This window comes from Bombus vancouverensis, chromosome 3 (genome assembly GCF_051014615.1).
Source record: "Bombus vancouverensis nearcticus chromosome 3, iyBomVanc1_principal, whole genome shotgun sequence".
NCBI classification, from domain to species: domain Eukaryota; kingdom Metazoa; phylum Arthropoda; class Insecta; order Hymenoptera; family Apidae; genus Bombus; species Bombus vancouverensis.
In genome coordinates this window covers 11,235,221-11,253,677 of record NC_134913.1, presented here as the reverse complement: position 1 = coordinate 11,253,677, position 18,457 = coordinate 11,235,221, and the positions used below count along the sequence as shown (strand labels likewise).

General features: G+C 33.4%; 1 protein-coding gene across 7 annotated transcripts in view; it reads right to left on the bottom strand.

Moving 5' to 3' along the window:
- Nucleotides 1-4,341: 4,341 nt before the first annotated feature.
- Nucleotides 4,342-18,457, bottom strand: part of LOC117165862 (cytochrome b5 reductase 4) — a 29,366-nt gene continuing 15,250 nt past the window's right edge. For 4 of the 7 annotated variants that reach the window (XM_076617514.1, XM_033349276.2, XM_076617513.1 and 1 more), the window contains 9 exons: nt 14,160-14,330; nt 10,153-10,253; nt 9,896-10,061; nt 8,528-8,790; nt 8,230-8,452; nt 7,342-7,636; nt 6,712-6,798; nt 6,490-6,648; nt 4,342-6,308 (listed from right to left, as the gene is read on the bottom strand). In XM_076617514.1, coding sequence (XP_076473629.1) covers nt 6,254-6,308; nt 6,490-6,648; nt 6,712-6,798; nt 7,342-7,636; nt 8,230-8,452; nt 8,528-8,790; nt 9,896-10,061; nt 10,153-10,253; nt 14,160-14,330 — 1,520 coding nt within the window. In that variant the 3' untranslated portion in view covers nt 4,342-6,253. Of the gene's footprint in view, nt 6,309-6,489; nt 6,649-6,711; nt 6,799-7,341; nt 7,637-8,229; nt 8,453-8,527; nt 8,791-9,895; nt 10,062-10,152; nt 10,254-14,159; nt 14,331-15,784; nt 15,914-18,457 lie in introns of all 7 variants that reach the window. The other 3 variants (XM_033349281.2, XM_076617516.1, XM_076617515.1) reach the window with 1 other exon arrangement.

Sequence of the window (18,457 nt, the reverse complement as noted above, 5' to 3'; positions counted from 1 at the left end):
GTTTCATCCGTGAAGTTGTAGGTTCCACTTTGAGTTTAATTACTCTTTTGAGGCGGTAACATGTCGGTTACTGTTTAGACGATAGATGGAAAATAAACCATCTAAACTTTGAACATTAAGATAATTCATTTATGATCTCAGAAATAATTATTGAGCTGGCAACTAAGTGATTGCGGATTTTGTCATTAGCTGGTATTGACAAAATCCGCAATCACTTAGTTGCCAACCCAATACACCTCGGAAATTGTTAATCTCTAAATCAGAAAACAATTGATAATTTTCTCTAAATTTTCTATTCTTACAGTTCGTAACACGAGGAAATTCTTATACTTTATTTTAAAATTGCAGGAAAAATAATGCAAAATTAATCTTAACAATTTATAGTAGAGTATGGAACGTAATAGAATAATTGAATAATTTTATAATATCTAAGAAATACATCTATCAAGTAAAGTTCTTAAAAGAATATTTCACACATATTATTTTTTATTTGCAATCATCAATATTTAAATGGTGCGAGCAATTGCCGAAAAATGTGTATTGAAACTGCATTTTGTTTTTAATCTCTGGGAAACCGGAGAGTATCAAATCAAATATTTCTCGAAACGATTTTTATCGAATAAAAAGTCCATTCGTATCGGACATTAAAAAAAAAAGGGAAGGTTCGTAGAATAATATAATATTGGAACAAAACACTTTAATACGAAAAAAGTAAAAATTCCATAAACTTCCAAAAAAAAAAAAAAAAAAAAAAACAAAAAAGGCAAAGTAAAAGGTTTATTAATTCAATTAATATTTCTTAACAGTTCTCTTTCATTTTTGTCGCATCGTTGAACAAATTTTCAGCCTTCAGAACGTCTATGCGAGACGCGAGGCATGCAGCCAAAAATCGATCGGAAACTCCGATCTATTTCAATGTTCGTTTTCCCTTTTTTCTTAACCGATAGGTTGGTACGAAATTTCGCCAAGCTTCGATCGGTTCTGAAGAAAGGGGATGAGACCGGTTGATGTTCCGTCGAAGCTTTGAACTTGCTTTTACTTCATTGTGCTCGTTTCCATCGGATAAAACCAACCAGTAAATACCAGCCCTGTTTTATTAGCTGCAATCGATCGCTTAATACTACAAATATCAGGGTCTGTTTTTCTGATATTTCTCTCGAGTATACTCTTGTTATAGCTAAAAAATAATGTTTAAAGTACAATCTATTGTTTGAAGCATGTCAACGTAGGATAAATATTCTATTCCGAGAACAAGCAGAAATATTCTTGTTTCCCGTTAAAGCTGGAAATTTGAGCCGATTCATCGAGAGATTAAATAAAATTAAATATAAATTTAAGCTAAAATGACTAATATTCCTATAATAATATACTGACGATCATGTTCAAGCATATAATTCTGTTATATTATATGTCGTGTTAAATTTCTATGGAATGAGAACTAACAATCAACTAAAAATGTTAATTAATTGAAATATTTATTTTATGGGAAGAGAAGAAAATTAGATTTCTAGTTGCATTAATTTCATCGATGTTAATCGTCGAACGTGCAACGAATTCGTCTGTTTGATAGTTAAAAAAGAAAAAGGTGATTTCACAAAGTGGCGACGCTATTTCAATTCTCGTGACAATGAAGTTCCTTCGGTTGTTAGATTTATGTCATTCCACGTTATGGCATCCTCTACGGTACAACATTATTCCAAAACCATGTTTAATAGGCCTTTTAGCTAATCACCTTCCATTAACTACCATGATAATTACGTTATCCTCATTGATTTAAAGACAGGATGGGCATGACACTATATGGGATTTCGTGTCTCACGTTCTGAAATACCGACCCCGAAAAACGTTAGTATTTCCAACGTCATCTGCGATTTATCACGACAAACATACATAGGAATTATATTTAACTGAATTGTCGAAAGCAACAAAAATAATAGAATATCTGTGCACGAGTTTTATATGACTCGCGTCACGTAACTTTTCTTCTGAAAATATGTTACGATCGCGCGGAGTGTATGCTATTTATTTATAAAATGTCATTTTCAGAAAGAATTATTTTTAGATATACGATGTACAATTTAATATTTACATAGAATATTCTTTTCGGATATTTCACCATATTTTCTAAAGTTATCTGTCTCGTTCGATAACAAGTATAGTTGAACATCGAAGAACCATAATATCTTTCGACTTGAATGATCCAATGTTTGGTATCCTTAAGATGACGCGAGAGAATTTAATCGAAAAGCCAACTAAAAATGTTTCTATTAAAAGAAGGCAACTAAAAACACTAGGAGACTTTTTTTTTTATTTATTTGGATGAATTTTGCAATCAATCCTCATTGAGAATTATACGGAAATTTTTCTCGCATGGTACTATGTCGTGTTTAATAAGCGATTATCGTATGTTTGATTGCAGTTGAATCTAGTGCTTAAATCTAAAGGGTAATGTCTACTAAGAGACTTGACACTGGAAACACTTTCCCTTCTTCACTTTAATTATATTTTTTATAGCTTAAGAACGATTTGTTATAATTCCATACGAAAGTCAAATAAATAACAATTTTTTTTTTGAGTTAAAAAAAATTTTTTTTTATTATTTAATTTGTAATTTACAATTTTGCTCAGCTGGACATTTGGTCAATTTTTCTAACTTAATTGCTAAATAAAATGCGGGTGGCTACCCCCAGCGGGATACCATCTTTGAGTTTGACTATTTTATTTCTTTAGCGAGGTCAATGGGGTGTTTTCTTTTTTCTATGAGAGTTTTGCTCGCTTCAGCAGCCACCTGGTTTGGATGTGTTGCCGCTCTTTCCTTGTATTTTTCTGCCTACCTGCCGAAGAGTCAGAAATTTGGGAATAATTATAGTTTATGTTATAGTCAATAATTATAATTGGGAATATAATCGTCGCAGAAGAGAATAATAACTTCTATGCTTTCCACTGAACTTTCTACCGTCAGTTTGTCAAATAATTAAAAATTTCGTTATCGAAAATTTCTTCTCCAAGATTGATCGATCCTACAAACGGAAGAATGTGCTTGGCAAGCACGAGGTAGGCTTCCGACCACGAACATCGATATATGGCGCGAGAAATTCGCAGTGCGACTTTCCAAGGTCAGGTGCTTTGGAAGCCAAAAATCAGCCGCGACACATTTTTTGTGGCCAAAAAGCTTCACTCGTTCGCCGATGCAGTTACGTCACGTTGCAGCGAAAAACTTTGCACGATCAATAGTGAACACTCTTTGCTTTGTGCAAGACATGTTATTGTAAATTACAATTGGAGTGTGGAAAGGCTTGGCGAGATGCGAGGACGAATTTTGGAAAGTTTTAAATTCCTCTCTCCCACCCCCACCCCCACATTTATTTACTCTCTTAATATTGAACTATTTTTAATATTTATTTATAGAAGTATTTGTTCTACTTTTGTTCAACACAAAGTACAGTATAAATTATATAAAAATGATATTCTTTTTGGGTATTTGTTTTACTTGTGTTTAATATAAAATATAAATTTTTATGAAATGAACCTCTTGGAAAATGATACTCTGTTTAGATATTTATTTCCCTTGTGGTTAATATAAAATATGCATTTTTATGAAGTGCAAAAATGATACTCTTTGCCTAACATATCCGTTAAGTACTTAGTTCATTCTTTTATTAACAAAAATGATATTCTCTTCTATCAATTCTCTTGAGTACATTCATGGTGATAGTGTCAATTATATTTTGCTTTTGGTGGTAGATCAATCTGCTGATGTTTATGTTTAATGGAATTATTGGTACTTTATTATTTGAAGCAATTAGAAGATCAAATGAATTTGGATGCAGAGATGATAATTAATAGCGAGGGATTCGTGTTAAATATATAATTTCTGGAGTATTGTAGGATAGTAAAATTTCATTTATGCGAAAATGTCAAGGAGCAAGCAATTTATATAATTGGAGTAGAATTCACAATAGTAGAATTTGCAGAAATTTGAAGATTCTTCTTTCCACCAAGTATTCTCCAGGATATAATAAATATATGGTAAATTCTAAAATTGCTGAAGCTTCATCTATCATTATTTAAGCTAAAATTTATTCACATTGAATCTTTATGACGTCGAGTTGCATTTAAAATGAAATCTCCTACATTCAAGTCTTCAAATACCAACAGATTCGTCAGTTCAATTTCTGAATGAAAAGACAAAGAAAGCTGTCGTAGAACTTCCAGAGATAAAAGAACATGGTATTCCTCTGTTCGTCTGCCAAGTAGAAAGACTGCTGAAGCTATGACAGAAGTTTCAAAGGATAAAAGAAAGCGGAGAAAAATATGAAAAGAAAAGAGGAACACGACAAGACAAGGAGCCATCAAATATTCATTTATTTCTGGTAACAACTATGTACATACACACATATACATACACATAGGCGTATTTAACATGTACGTAAATGCAGAAAATGGTCCGTACTCGAGTATGTTTTGAATAAAACTATCCGTGTCGTTCAGCAAACTACGAGACACTATACTTTCCTCTTTCAAACACGGCCAACTTCGAATGAAACAATCGTACACGCTCGAATCTGAAAACACGTGATCGGTAAAAATTACTTGCAAAAGTTCTTCGATCTTCCCCATCTTTCCAATCCACTCACTTATCGTAAATCTTCTTCAGTTTTATGAAAAATCGAAGAACTATGGTTCTGGTACTTTTGCGTTATGCTGTTAATTTTAAAACGTTTCTGCGATTAGGCCATTTTATTGGTAACGATTCTAGAGTTTTCACCCAGAGTTCTAAGGCCCCTATCTGCCACGTGTTTTATTTCCAAAGGAAAGCCCAACATGATGCTTTAATCACTTCACAGTACCTGGCTATCGAATTAGAACTACGTACGCAAATTATTCCACTCGTCAAACGATATATCGTATCGTATGCACACTGTGCAGGATAAATAAACAGATTATTTTTGATTGTCCAAATAATTATTACTAAATACATAACAATCTGTATACATAACAATTGAACAACTTCCTAAAGAAAACATCTATAAACATATGCAAATGGTACTCTACGTAGAAGATTTATTAAGAATTGTAATTATTAATTCAAACGTAGATAATATTCAAATTTTAGGACTAAAATTCTGCCACTATTTACTCAATTTATCATCTTGTGTAATAAAAGTTATATATATATATGGCTTTTTGCAGAAAGCCTGTAAACTATTTAATTTATTTAATTTATTACTAACAAGTAAAAAATATTCAAATCTCGCAAGGGATTCTAATTCGATAGACACAGGGGACTGCAGTTTATTATGTGGAAATAAAAATCTGGTTAAAATGTTTCTATATAAAATGCAGACTGGGAATTTAAAAATTATGGTTGTGAGATGTTTGTTTCGGTTCGTTTTAAGAAATAGCACCATGATCGTTTCGAATTGACCTACGTCTGAAAATACTTGTTAATGTTCCCGGATAAATTGTTCAAAATACAACTCTCTGGATGATAGATTAAAAGACGACGTTTGTAAAAATAATTTGTTATTCGCGAACCATATAGGAATTACATCTATGGCTCGTCCCGTAGATTTCAAAGACTTTCATCCGTGACCCTTACTCCTATTGTTTCTTTTTTTCATTTCTTGTTCTTTTTTTTTTCGAAATTCGTAGATATGGTACAAAGTATGCGCGTCTACTTACTCATAGTAAGTACAAATATACAGGTGTTTGCTTTTGCGTATTGCGGTCAAATCGAGTGAATTATTGAAACGGAAGACACTATTTTACAAAAGAAACAAAATCATAATTAACTTTGCTGCAATATTTTATATAGATACACAATCTTTAATAGATAATACACAATAGATAATTAATCTTTATAGAATTATCTTCTAAATTAATTTCGACAGTAACATTAAAAATTGAAAGATCTACTACTTCTTGAAAAGAAATTCTACATCTTTCGATAAAAAATTAAATATAAATTTCATAGAAAAATTTTATCAAACGAAATCTCATAAAAAATATTTCTATAAAAAAAATTCTATTTCTCCAAACATTCTTCTTTTTTTTTGTTACATATTTGCCACTCGATTCCCTGATAAACTTACACGCACGAATCTGAGATTGTGGGCGGAAATAGGAATAAAAGTATCCAAAAGATTCTTTTTAAAAATTCAACGGTACGACACGTAATTGTTTCCATACGTTTGCCAATGTTCCAACATTTGGTATCAAAAGAGATGGAGTACGCTTTCGATGAGTACAGCTAATCTTCGAATTCGTACATTTGGCACGGCTTCCAATTGATTTTTCGAAGTGAACTGAAAAACATACACGCAATTAATAAAAAATAAATCAAAGACAAACGTTATTCGATCTATGCTTCTTTCTATGATTTGCAAAATTCATGCTATCCTCTTATTTTATGAAATTTTTGTACATTTTAAATATCATAGCCAGAGATAATTCGAAAATAGAATAATAAACCGTCCTTATTCTTACTTTCTTGCGGACAGTATGAATCCTGGAGGCCCGCACGTATAGACGAATGCATTAGATTCACATGGTGCAACTAGTTCCTCTAATAAATAATCAGATATCGTGCCGCGTCTGCCTTTCCAGGTGTCTCCGGCTTGTGAAAGGATATGTGTAACTTTTAATCTGCAACGTACAGATGTCCCATTTGAAGAGAATGAAAAGACAAATCCAAAAAAATCTACTCACCTGCTGTCTGTGCTAGCCTTTTCCAGTTCCTTCACGTAAAACATGTTATCTTCGTCCTTGTTGAAGTTGAGTAAGTTTATGCTCCTTCTGCAGCATTTCATAAATTATTAAATTAAAAACATGCGCAAGGATTATATATCTATACATTATTACATCTCATCTATTAACTGGAAAGCTTAATCACACTCGATTAAACTATCGATATTCGATAAGAATTGCATAGGAAGTAACGTTATCAAAATTCAGGAAGCCAAATATCAACATTTAGACTTTCTTTCACAAATGGTTTACTAAACCTACTTTCGTATTATAATAATATTCTTTTGCATATTTTCTGCACTCGTGGAATCTTATTATACTATGTTTTAGATCCTAAACCACTGAAACGTACGTTTGGTACAATAAATAACGCTATTGCTACCAATAAGCTTCTCCTAACTAAAATTCAACTAAAAGTAAAAAAGCAATTCGGTATTACTTTGAACGAAATGGCCATTTCATAGTCGCAAAATCTCTAAAACGTGACAAATTCGCAAGAAATATTATCATGTCTTGTTATGTAACATGTCTTCAGAAAGTACGTTTGGGAAACTAGATTTTCAGAAGCCCTGTAGATAAAAAGATACTGACACACATCTTCTGGCCAAAGCTTGCTGTATGACGCCAAGTATCACTGTCAAACCGGTGCCACCAGCGATCATATGAAGGATAGTATACATATCATAGGGTTCTGTCATGAAGTCACCTAAAGCATTGCTCACAAAAAAGGTCTGACCAATCTCAAGAGCGGTTATGGACGGACTCAAAGCGCCATTCGGGTATTTCTTGATCATGAAACACAGGCAATCAGACTTGTAGTTTGGCGCCATATCGTCCGGATGAAGGCACGGTGGGACAGGCGTGTACAATCGCGATATTTCCATCCCTAAAACGAAATATCTCATAGTTTCTTGCGTACTTTCCTCGAGGACTTTTTATCTATCATGCAAAGATGGAATCGGCTAAATCTTTACTATAGTTTGTTAAATATTGTATAACGTAGACGACACAGAATTAATAGATTAGCGAGTAAAATCGATAGTTATTTCATCGATGGATGCACTGTTACAACAAATATGATTGTACGAACCAATATAAAAATGAAAGAATGTTGCAAGATTCTATTTTGATAAAACATTTACATTTCGATAAGGTAAGTTGGCTACAAAAATAGTTACTGCGAAGAATGACGCGAATAACTAATTTTATAGCAATTTTCAAGTTACTTGAAGGGCAAAGCAATCTCTTCGATGAAAATACTTTGAACGTCTTTGATATTAATAATATAGAAACTATTACAGTATTACAGTTCAGATAAATAGAAGAAGAATGATTTAAAGATATTCGTTTCGATTGTGGCTGTTCTGTAGCTGTTATGAGAATTACCGTGCCATTTTAATTACGTTTCTAAATTCACTTAATTAGTCGATCAATGAATTAGGGATTTTAAATAGCGAAAAGGAAAAGGATGATATTCACCCATGACATTCATTTTGACTTCTACGTGCCTGCCAATAGGTACAATTTGCAAGAAGTCTTTTGCTCGCACGACTAACAGATGAACTAACTTAGAAAGCGGTTTGTTCGTAACTACTTCGTATTCTGTGTACATTCGATCATCCATATTCGTCTCCCTCAATACCGTTTGATTACCGTAAGATTTCCATAACTCTACCCTCCGCTTCGCAAACGTAAAAGTCATCTACATAACGCAGAAAGTAGAAATCAATATCTTAAATTTTTCATTAATTAAACAACAGCTTTTCAGTTACATTACCTCCCTCATTTCTAAATCTCTGAAGCAGTCCGGTGGCCATTCTATTTCTGCTGTTAATTCCAACTCCTGCATTACTATGGTGTTCCCGAAACATAATTTGTATACCAGCTTCGAGTCGTGTATCTTTGTTAATTGATAGCACATGTTTGGATAATTGCACGGCGTTGGATAAAACAATATCAACGAGTAGGGTGTTTGCCTCCACTCCATTTTTATATTCAATAAATTAGCGTCTGATACGTTTTCTTGGTTCACACTATGAGCTGAAAATCGATACGTTCTAATTATTCTCTTGTTGTGTATTTCTTGTCGATTAATCAAACATGGCTACTCTTCTTCCAACATCCCTTCCATAATAACAGTTTCTATTTATTCTCTTCTTCTTTCAAAACCTTCCTTCGCACTATTTCCTACGATAATTTATTAACAATTCGTTCGCTACACAATTCATCATTTGTCTATATATAAATGTCGACATTAAAAAAGACTTTAGCACTTCCTCAATTTGTCGAAGCGTGTATTGAAAACGAGATCTCAATTTTAATTTTAAGACGAGAATCTTTAACCATCAAAGAGCGAACACTTTGTCCACTTTCTAGTATAAGACAAAATATATAATGGAGCGTGTTACGTAAAATTGTCCAATGTAACTAAACCACATGGTCCATATTTAAAGAGTTAACGTTCGTTATAAACTCACCAGTAATCCAAATATTCCAACAAAATATAGCCACTCCAAATACATACCCTAATATAAAAGCAATCTGAAGATTGCTAAGAACTCGCTCGGGTCTTCTCTCACAGAAAGAGGCAAGTATAATAAGTACAAATATAATATTTACATACGATGAACGTTCGCGTCTGTTCAAAGCTCATTTACAACGGTTTAGTTTCAAACTAACAACATACAGTATGATAAACGTAACTAACAATAAATACAGATTATTAAATAATCACAAATTTCCATCATTTCTATTTATCTCTCAACCATAATATAATAATCCACCCTTGAGAATTGAATAAACATTCCAACAAAGATAACTACTTTTATAGAGTATACCAAAACCTTGATATCTTTCTCTTAACACAGACCCGCAAGTCTCTTCATCTAGGTGCGTACATCCTTTCCAACAGCCCACAAACATAGTTTGCATTCAACTACATTAACGTTTCAATTTCTCTATAAACGGCATGAAGCCACTTTAAAAGCCATATCTACATATATATATATATACACATATATTTTTGTTTTCTTTGCATTCACAATTTTCCATGAAAAGAGCCATCAAGGTTTGCCTGACGCTCGTTCCTTTTATCGCCATCGGCGAGACACAAGCGGGCAGGATCGATGTCGCGTTAGTTACTCACTTGTGCAACTTGTTATCAGGTTCAACGTCGCCGACGAACAATTGCTCGTACTCGAGGCAGCATTTTCCGTCGGCGACGACGCGGTGGTACCGCTCACCGAGCCACGGCTCAGCCTTCCGACCACGCATTTCTGAAGGATGCTCTGATAGTTGACCCAAGCGTGCACCTGCAACGAACGATCTATGGGTACGTAAAAATAATCGTCGATCAACGATAGACCGTTGATCCGATGGATAGTCGGATATTGTTGCACTTACGTTTTCGAAAAGCTTCGTGGCATCTTTTCCAACGCCTCTCATTAATTCGTTGACTCCTCCTGGATGGAAGTCCATGTAACGTGTCACGTTGAAAACGATCCCTGCGGAGTTAATTAAGAGAGCTTGTTTTATTATCGAGTTGCTATTAATTATTTGTTATTTCAGTGATATTATCATGTGGATTGGCAACTAAGTGATTGCGGAATTTACAGTCAGTTGTCGATCAGTTATCAACCAGTTATCAACGAATTATCGGCAATCTAATTAACGAATCGTTAGCTGTCTTAGCGAATCGGTTAGTACGAGCGTGTTTACGAACATTATCTGTATACTGATTTATCATTTTAAATATATTCGACAGTTTCAATAACGAACGATTTCGTCCATTAAACCTCACCGATCAACCATCCTCTACAGATAAACCTCTACAAATTTGTCATTACCATTTCATGAGAAAATCCGCAATCATTTAGTTGCCGATTCTATGTTCAACTTGCTTTTCGTTATTAGCTATTTTAATTTTTTGATACTAACCATTGCGTAGATTGTTAAATTCTTTTTGAAAGTGTACGTTCTTAGTTTAAGAAAGTTTAAGTTCTTTTTAATGTTTAGCGTTTACGTTGCGGCAGCTTTATCTTTTTTTTTTTTTAGTTTCATCTATTTTTTATTTTTTTATTGCATTAACTCACAGTGGCTACGGAAGGTATTGGCATATTGACGCTGTGTTTTTTATGGCATTTACAGAGTAATTAATTGGGTTCAAATATATTAAATTTAGTATCGTATAATTACAAAAATCTGGTACTATAGGGCAGTATAAAAGCTGGTAGATAGAATATTTATTGAAGTATAAAGCTACTTGCAAGTAATTTTTGTAATTACTGCATCTAAAAATATATATAAAATATATCAAATTTCGTATCGTTCAAAATAGCATTTTCGTACGATTACAAAAAATTGATGCTATAAAAATACAAAACATAGAGGTTTCAAGTTGATTAACGAGGACACAGAGTGTAAGAATCCCACGTTATGTAAACTTTAAGTCATTTTGCTTTTACTTTAAAATACACAACTCTCTCATTGTCATTCACGTTCCTTTCTCTAATTCAAACTAACTATTGCTGCATAAAAATAACTGCAATGTAACATTTGTAGTCCGCGATCAATTTTTCACAGTTGTCACGTTCGACGTTTATTTTCTTCAGACGTTTGAAACATAAATAATAAATCGTTTAATAAATCATTGATCCAATAAGTCAATGACAAAGAACAATACGACAATTTCTTGAATGTCGAACTAAAGTGAAACTTCAAATGCAAGTAAAATAACATCATTTTAATAAAAAGCAATATAAAACAGAAATTCAACAATGTTGATGTTTTCCCCAACCATAATTATCGATCGCCTGTTTCTTTCATTACTATTCGATCGTGCTACTTAATATTTGGATTATTTCTTCGTACTTCCTCTATTCCCTAGAAATTGCCTGACTCATGCCTCATCTAATATGCGAGATCATGATGGCAAAAAATATACCGGCGAACATAGGTAGAATTAAAATAGGATTTGTGACGGGTATTGAATAAATATTGCACGATTGGATGTCGTACGATGGTGGGGAAAAAGTAAATTTTAATCAAACTAAAAGCGTTCGACGTTGACCTATATTATTCCTTGCCTCTCGTGACTGTCGCTTATTTTCTTGTTTCCAAAGAAGGCGTTTTTCTACCAACCAATTAATCTGCCCGGCGATTATGGAATAAAGACAAATGTCGGAATATTTTAGGAACATGTTGTAATAAAATTAATAAAAATTCCATATTCTTAACGGCAAGAGAAGATATTATTTATTTGTTAAAAAAAAAAGGGATTAAAAAATATATTGCGACTGTGGCATTGAAATCGTCAAATATACGTTGCCAACCGTATATTATGATATTTATAAAGTTATTTGTTATTTATAATATTAAAATTGTATATACATATATACATATATAATTTTTTAGGAATTTAGGAAATGAATCAATTTCATGATTTAATAATGTTTTGTAAAATGAAAATTTGTAGGAGATTTAAAGATGTAAATGTAAATAACTTGGCAAGTCAAGCAATTTTCTGCCAATGTTCTATATATTCTGGTTTATATTCTCAAAAATATAAATTTGCATGAAACTTTGCAGCCCAGTTATTCATATCATATAATTGCAATTGTAAAGAAAGTTATTTGACGAAAATGTTGGGCTTTAGAAGATTCACAACGAAAAAAGCTAAAGTGTCCAAACGTTATTTTTTTTATACATAAATTGGCAATATTTTCATGAAATGTAATGAAAGGAAATACAGTCCGCGTGGAAAATATTCAGACACTAACGTAACTTTGACTTTTCGATATTTTTTCACGTTAATTTGTAGAATGTCCGAATGAGAAATATTTTCTTCTGCTTTCTCACAACTATACACGAGACTTCAATACACTTTCATGAAGATATTTTTATTGTTTTATCTGCATTCATTTCAGACACAAGTCAAACTTACGCTAGCGTATCGAATATTTTCAAGACCGACTGTACGTAGTAGCAGAAAAGAAACTCGACTGAATGTAAATTAAAACGCGATCAAGTCTAAGGGAAGATTGTCCTATAGCAGCGACAAAGACGAATGATTTTTATGAATTTTTTTACATTAACTAACAATTACAGTAGAAACTGAAAGTTAAATGGCACATTGCCTTGCAAATGTAATTTTTTTCATTTCAATTCCTCTTATCGTCTATCAACTTCTTAATCTGACACGTTCAATAAGCTTCTAAACTGGCGTGTACGATAACTGAAAAGGCTGATTGATTGATTGATCAATCAAATTTCTCCTGGGATTGAACCATAAATATTTATTTGTTTATTTGTAATATTCTTTTAAGCGATAGAAACTAAACTGGTCCGCCAAGAAGAGCAAGTTTCTCTTCTAAACGCTAGAACTTTTCCAATTGTTCATATTCTTCTTGCAAAAATAGGTCGAAACAGAAATATCTAACTTTAAGGAGCTGCATTCTGGTGACTGTGACGGATGTTGCACTGCACGCCAATGATATATTGTCAAAGATAATCCACAGTACTCGCGCAATATATACTAAACAGTAAGAAGAACAGAGACACGAGAATTACATTTGTACTTCAAGACTATCTGTTTTCATCCCAACAAGGTCTAATTGCATATAAATAATTGGTACTCAGTCTTAAAGAAAAAAAAAATTAATTCATTAAAATCACACGCTTTTATCGATGTTAGACGAGAGTCTCTCCTTAATATCACGTTGGCCCGGATTCTCTTACTTTACGTAACATCTAGCACTTAGTTTCCCAGGCAAAGACATCCTCGGCGACTCTGTCATTACGAACGCTCTTAAAGCCAATTTGCAGAGGAAGTGGCGTCGAAAGCGATATCGCATCGCCTTTAAAATGCGATCACGTTTCTGCGGCCATTGATTTTCATTTCTTCGATTTAATCCCAATGAAACTGTGTACGTCCGAGGCAACGACTCTTGCTCGTGGAAATGGGATTAACGAGCAATCACATTAACGGAGAGTAGATTCTGCTATTTAATGAACGAACCGTTGGTTGTGAGCGAACGAGAAAATTTGAAAATTGCATGAGAATTTAGCTGTTTCGAGGATTATAATTTGGAGGACCAAGGGATTTTTACTTCGAAGGCTATAGATTTCCAGGGCTTTGAATTTAGATCGTTAAAAGGCTGTGGATGTGAGAAACGGGGAATTGAAATATTTCGAAAATTATAGATTCTAGGAATTTAAATTCAAACTCAATTACAATTTAAATTTAAACTCAATTACAGTCAGAAATTAAATAGTCGAATACGTACATTTAATATTTAAATACTCGGACAGTGTGATTAAAGGGAAGACGAAATTGAAAAATTGAAATAGAAATTCTGGTATTTTACGGGAGGCGAATTTTTTTAGGAGCATGTTTTAAAAAAAAAACCTACCTCGAATCGCGATCCAAGCGTCGTTTTGCTTATTGTGAGTGGCCAATTCGGACAAAGTTACGACACGTGGAACTCCACCAACGCCGGTTAAATCGACGCCAGAGTTTCCCAATCGAATCCAGTCCATCAAACTGTGGCCAGGTGCTAAGGCTGTTTTATTTCGAGGATTGCCTGGAAAAATTCAGAAAAACAAACGCTTGTTTGCTTACGCGTTTAAACACATGCATCGAAATAGTCGAGAGAATGAAGAAGAAGAAGAAGAAGAAGAAGAAGAGGGAAAGGAAGAAATATATTTTTAAGAACTACATTTTTATGGTGTGCGTGACGTTGCCGAAATATTTAGCTGTATTTTTAGTATCTATTGATTTTTGAAAATCTAAGAATCACAATGCTTATATGTATTTCTCGTGTTTTCTTTTCAAATGGGACTCACACAAGTACAAATACATACGTATTTTATTAGAAACTTGAAATGTATAAAAAGCTGAAACCTACATTTATTTTCTGTATTTCTTTTAGGAACTACAAAATGCTTCTGTGTGTTTTGTTACTTTTTTTTTTTTTTTTTTTACTTTTTGGAAACTACAATACTTTCGCATGTGTGTGTGTGTGTGTGTGTATATATATGTCTTTTTTTACTTTTTGGAGATCGCAATGCTTCTCTCGACTTTTCGTTTCTTTTTTTCCCGAAATTTGGAAATTGAAAAGTTATAATAGGCACTTCTAACGTTTCTTGGAAATTTCAAAATTACAACGTGTATGTTTGTAGGAAATGCATTATAATACGGTACACGACATTATACCATACAGAAAATAGATTTTAGGTGAAAAGGATTTGTTAGTATGCGTGTAGCATAGCGAATAAAAATTCGTCCAACAGTGAACGTGTTAAATACGAAGACAATATATCGATATGATTCTGCGTTACAAAATCTATTTTTCTTTACGATACAATACCAATTGAAACATAAATTAAATAATACAACGATAATGGAAAATAAATAGTAACGGCCACTGTAGTACACCAGTAAAGTTCGTTCGATCCTAATAATCAGTCACTCATTTCCCACAACACGTGTATATATTTCGTCCATATATTTTTGCTTTTTTTTTGGTAAAAAATATGCAACAAATTTCTTCGTATCTTTCGACATTTTATTACAAATATCTCGTATCTCGATATAACACAAAAACATATTAAAATGCGAGTACAACTGGTAGCAAAAAAAAGGTCACGAACTATCCTTGCTACTCGTGGAAAAGACAGAATAAATCCAGTAATATCGATAAAACTGCACGACTCATTAGTCACAAATTGATTAGTTAACAAATACTGTCTGTTTCCATGCAGTTAAATTACATGTAACATAAAATAATAAATAAAATTACCACGGTTCGAACAAATAAACCTAATAAAACGGATATCAGCAGACGATCAGGTGCATGATATAACAGAAAATCCAGTTATTTCTCATTCAACCAAAATACATAAATTCAACCCATTCTGTAAATTCACATGGAAACATCCATCCCCACTCGTTGCACAGGAGACACGATAAATTCGCAAACGTTCGCAGAAACGGGACGCAAGTAGAACTAATAGACAATTATCGTTAATTACTGACCGTCCTGAATCTGCAAACCGAGACTTTGCGGAGACCCCTCGCCGCCCATGACGGATACCAAAGACGCGCCGCAGCATCGTGGCATTTTCTCATCGAAACGTCACAGTCCGCAAACCTTTAACCATCCTCCTGCATAGAAATTGCATTGCATTGAAAAAGCAGCAACCCTCGACGAGCGAAATGTTTCGAACACGAGAAACAAAGATAAAAAGATTGGCGATGAAATTTCCGCTTGTTTAAAAGAGATTTATTTCGTGAATTAGGGTTGTTCGTGAATTATGTAGGTTATAGAGGGATTTCTTGTACGATGATAGAAGGTCCCGGAAATTTCATTCTGTTTGCAATAAAATGTTGGAAAATAAAATTCGTACGATACGATGGAATTATTAAGATATTATACGATTGTGTGTATACAGGGTGGTTGGTAACTGGTGATTCTACGCAAAAAAAAAAGACGAAAATATTGAATAAAAATTTTTTTTTAATTTTTCCATCGAGACAACGATCTGCAGTGAGATCCGTTATAACGAGACGCGATAAAGTGTACGCGTACCGAGCGAAAATTCAAAGTCGATTTTCTCGAAAACAAAGCCTCGAACGAAAAATTTTTATTCTATATTTTCGACTTCCTTTTTCGCGTAGAATCACCCCCTTTCCGCGTGTACCACCAGTTACCAATCACCCTGTATACAGGGTGTCCTGTAACTAGTGGCACAACTCGGTACAGAGTGATTCTACGTGAAAAAATAAGTGGAAAATGTGGAATAAGATTGGTTCGTATAAAGCTTCGTTCGCGAGAAAATCGAGTTTGAAAATTTGTAGACTTGGCTATGTACCGACTAAAAATATTTTGAAAATAGAATAAAATCATATAAAATAAAATGAAATGTTTTCGTTTAAAACCTCGTTTCCACGTGTTTAGCTATTAGTCGATCTATTGCACACGCGCGATACATTTTCAAATATATTTTTCTCGAAAACAGAGAGTCTTATGGAAAAATTCTATTCTATATTTTTCACTTATTTTTCCATTCAATTTAACCTGTGGTCGATTATATTTACTTTCGTTCAGTCCGGAATTAGCCAAGTCCAAGTATAGCCGACAAATTTTCAAACTCGATTTTGTCGGAAATGGGACGTCGTATAAAAAAAGTTTATTCTACATTTTCCACTGGTTTTTTTACGTAGAATCGCTTTACCACCCGATTGTACCATTAATTACCAGACACCCTGTATAACCAGGATAGTGAAAAAGGTTATTCAATATTTTTCTCCCGTTGAATAATATTGCATAATCTTGTTCGTTATCATGATCATGAATAATCAATCTGAAAATTGATTATTCTTCATTGACGTGATGAATGTGTTACACATTACTTTAATGTAAATAGTCAATCATCAGTCGTCTACGTAATTTGTAAGGACTGCTATAATCAGACATTTCATGCATCGTAGACTACAATAATAACAAATGGAGTAAAAAATTATAAAGAGACAGTCTCAAATGTAAATTATATTCTTTTTACTTCCAAGTAAATAACATAAACAGTACGAGTTGCTCTAAGAGTAATGCGTAATATTGGTTATTCAAATAAAGATATAAATCTGAAATATGTCGTATCTAAATTTCAAATACGTTGAACTTGGATTATCAATGATTCATTTACTATAGAAATTATCTATGCTTTATGCTAAATTGTCAGTTTTCAGTTTTTCCCTTCGAAAGACATTCCAGTAGCTAAATACATATGATAATCCTGATCATTAATCAAACTACTAATTCAGCGGCATACAAAATAATCCGTAGAAATACTATTATACAAACATACTTTCGAATAAAATTGCAAATAGAAGAAAGATGGCCCTTTGCTGTCTAAATAAAAAGAAATAATTCGAGAAGCACTGAAAATCTTTTTGCCAAGGAAGAAGAAAATTAATAACTGGTAAACGAGCTATTAAACGGCTGTTTTCTATTAAAATTCGAAATTTAATGTAGATAGATAAATTTAATGTATGTAAATAGAACAACTCGGAGTATTCCATCGAGGAAGAACTCTTCAAACGATATTTCGAAGACGCAAAGACACTTATGCTCGAAGTTGTACGGAATATAGTTACAAGCATTTATGCTACCTGAGGTCGTTCGCAAGAAAACACCTCAATCATTTGGCTACTGTGAAACAGCTAACGTGAAAGGACATGATAGGAGCAAGCGAAGAATCTTTTGTCGCGCAAGAACTGACTACAATGAATACAAAATAACCAACCTTCATCTAATTAAAACAGCAAACCATAAAGAAGCGAAGAAAAGAAAACCTGGAAGAAAAAGATCTCTCTCAATGGTCCACAAAGAACTATCATATTCCCGCAGAAAAATTAAAATCTTTTCAACAAAAGCGCGACCACCCGTGCCCGAGAGGTAACTGTCCCAGTGAAAATTCCGCTGAAATAAACCACGGTTGCTGCGGGAAAGCGGCGACGAAATGAAAAAGCAGCGAGGAAACAGCAAACGACAACAGAAAACAACGAGGAAATAAAAAGAAGAAAGAAAGCAACGCGTACTAGCCTCGAGTAAACTCGAATCACAGTTGAATATACTTAGAAATAAGCGTTGAACTACTTTAACAGCGTCAGCAGTCTAACCTGAACCGCAGATGAAACGATAGGAAAAAC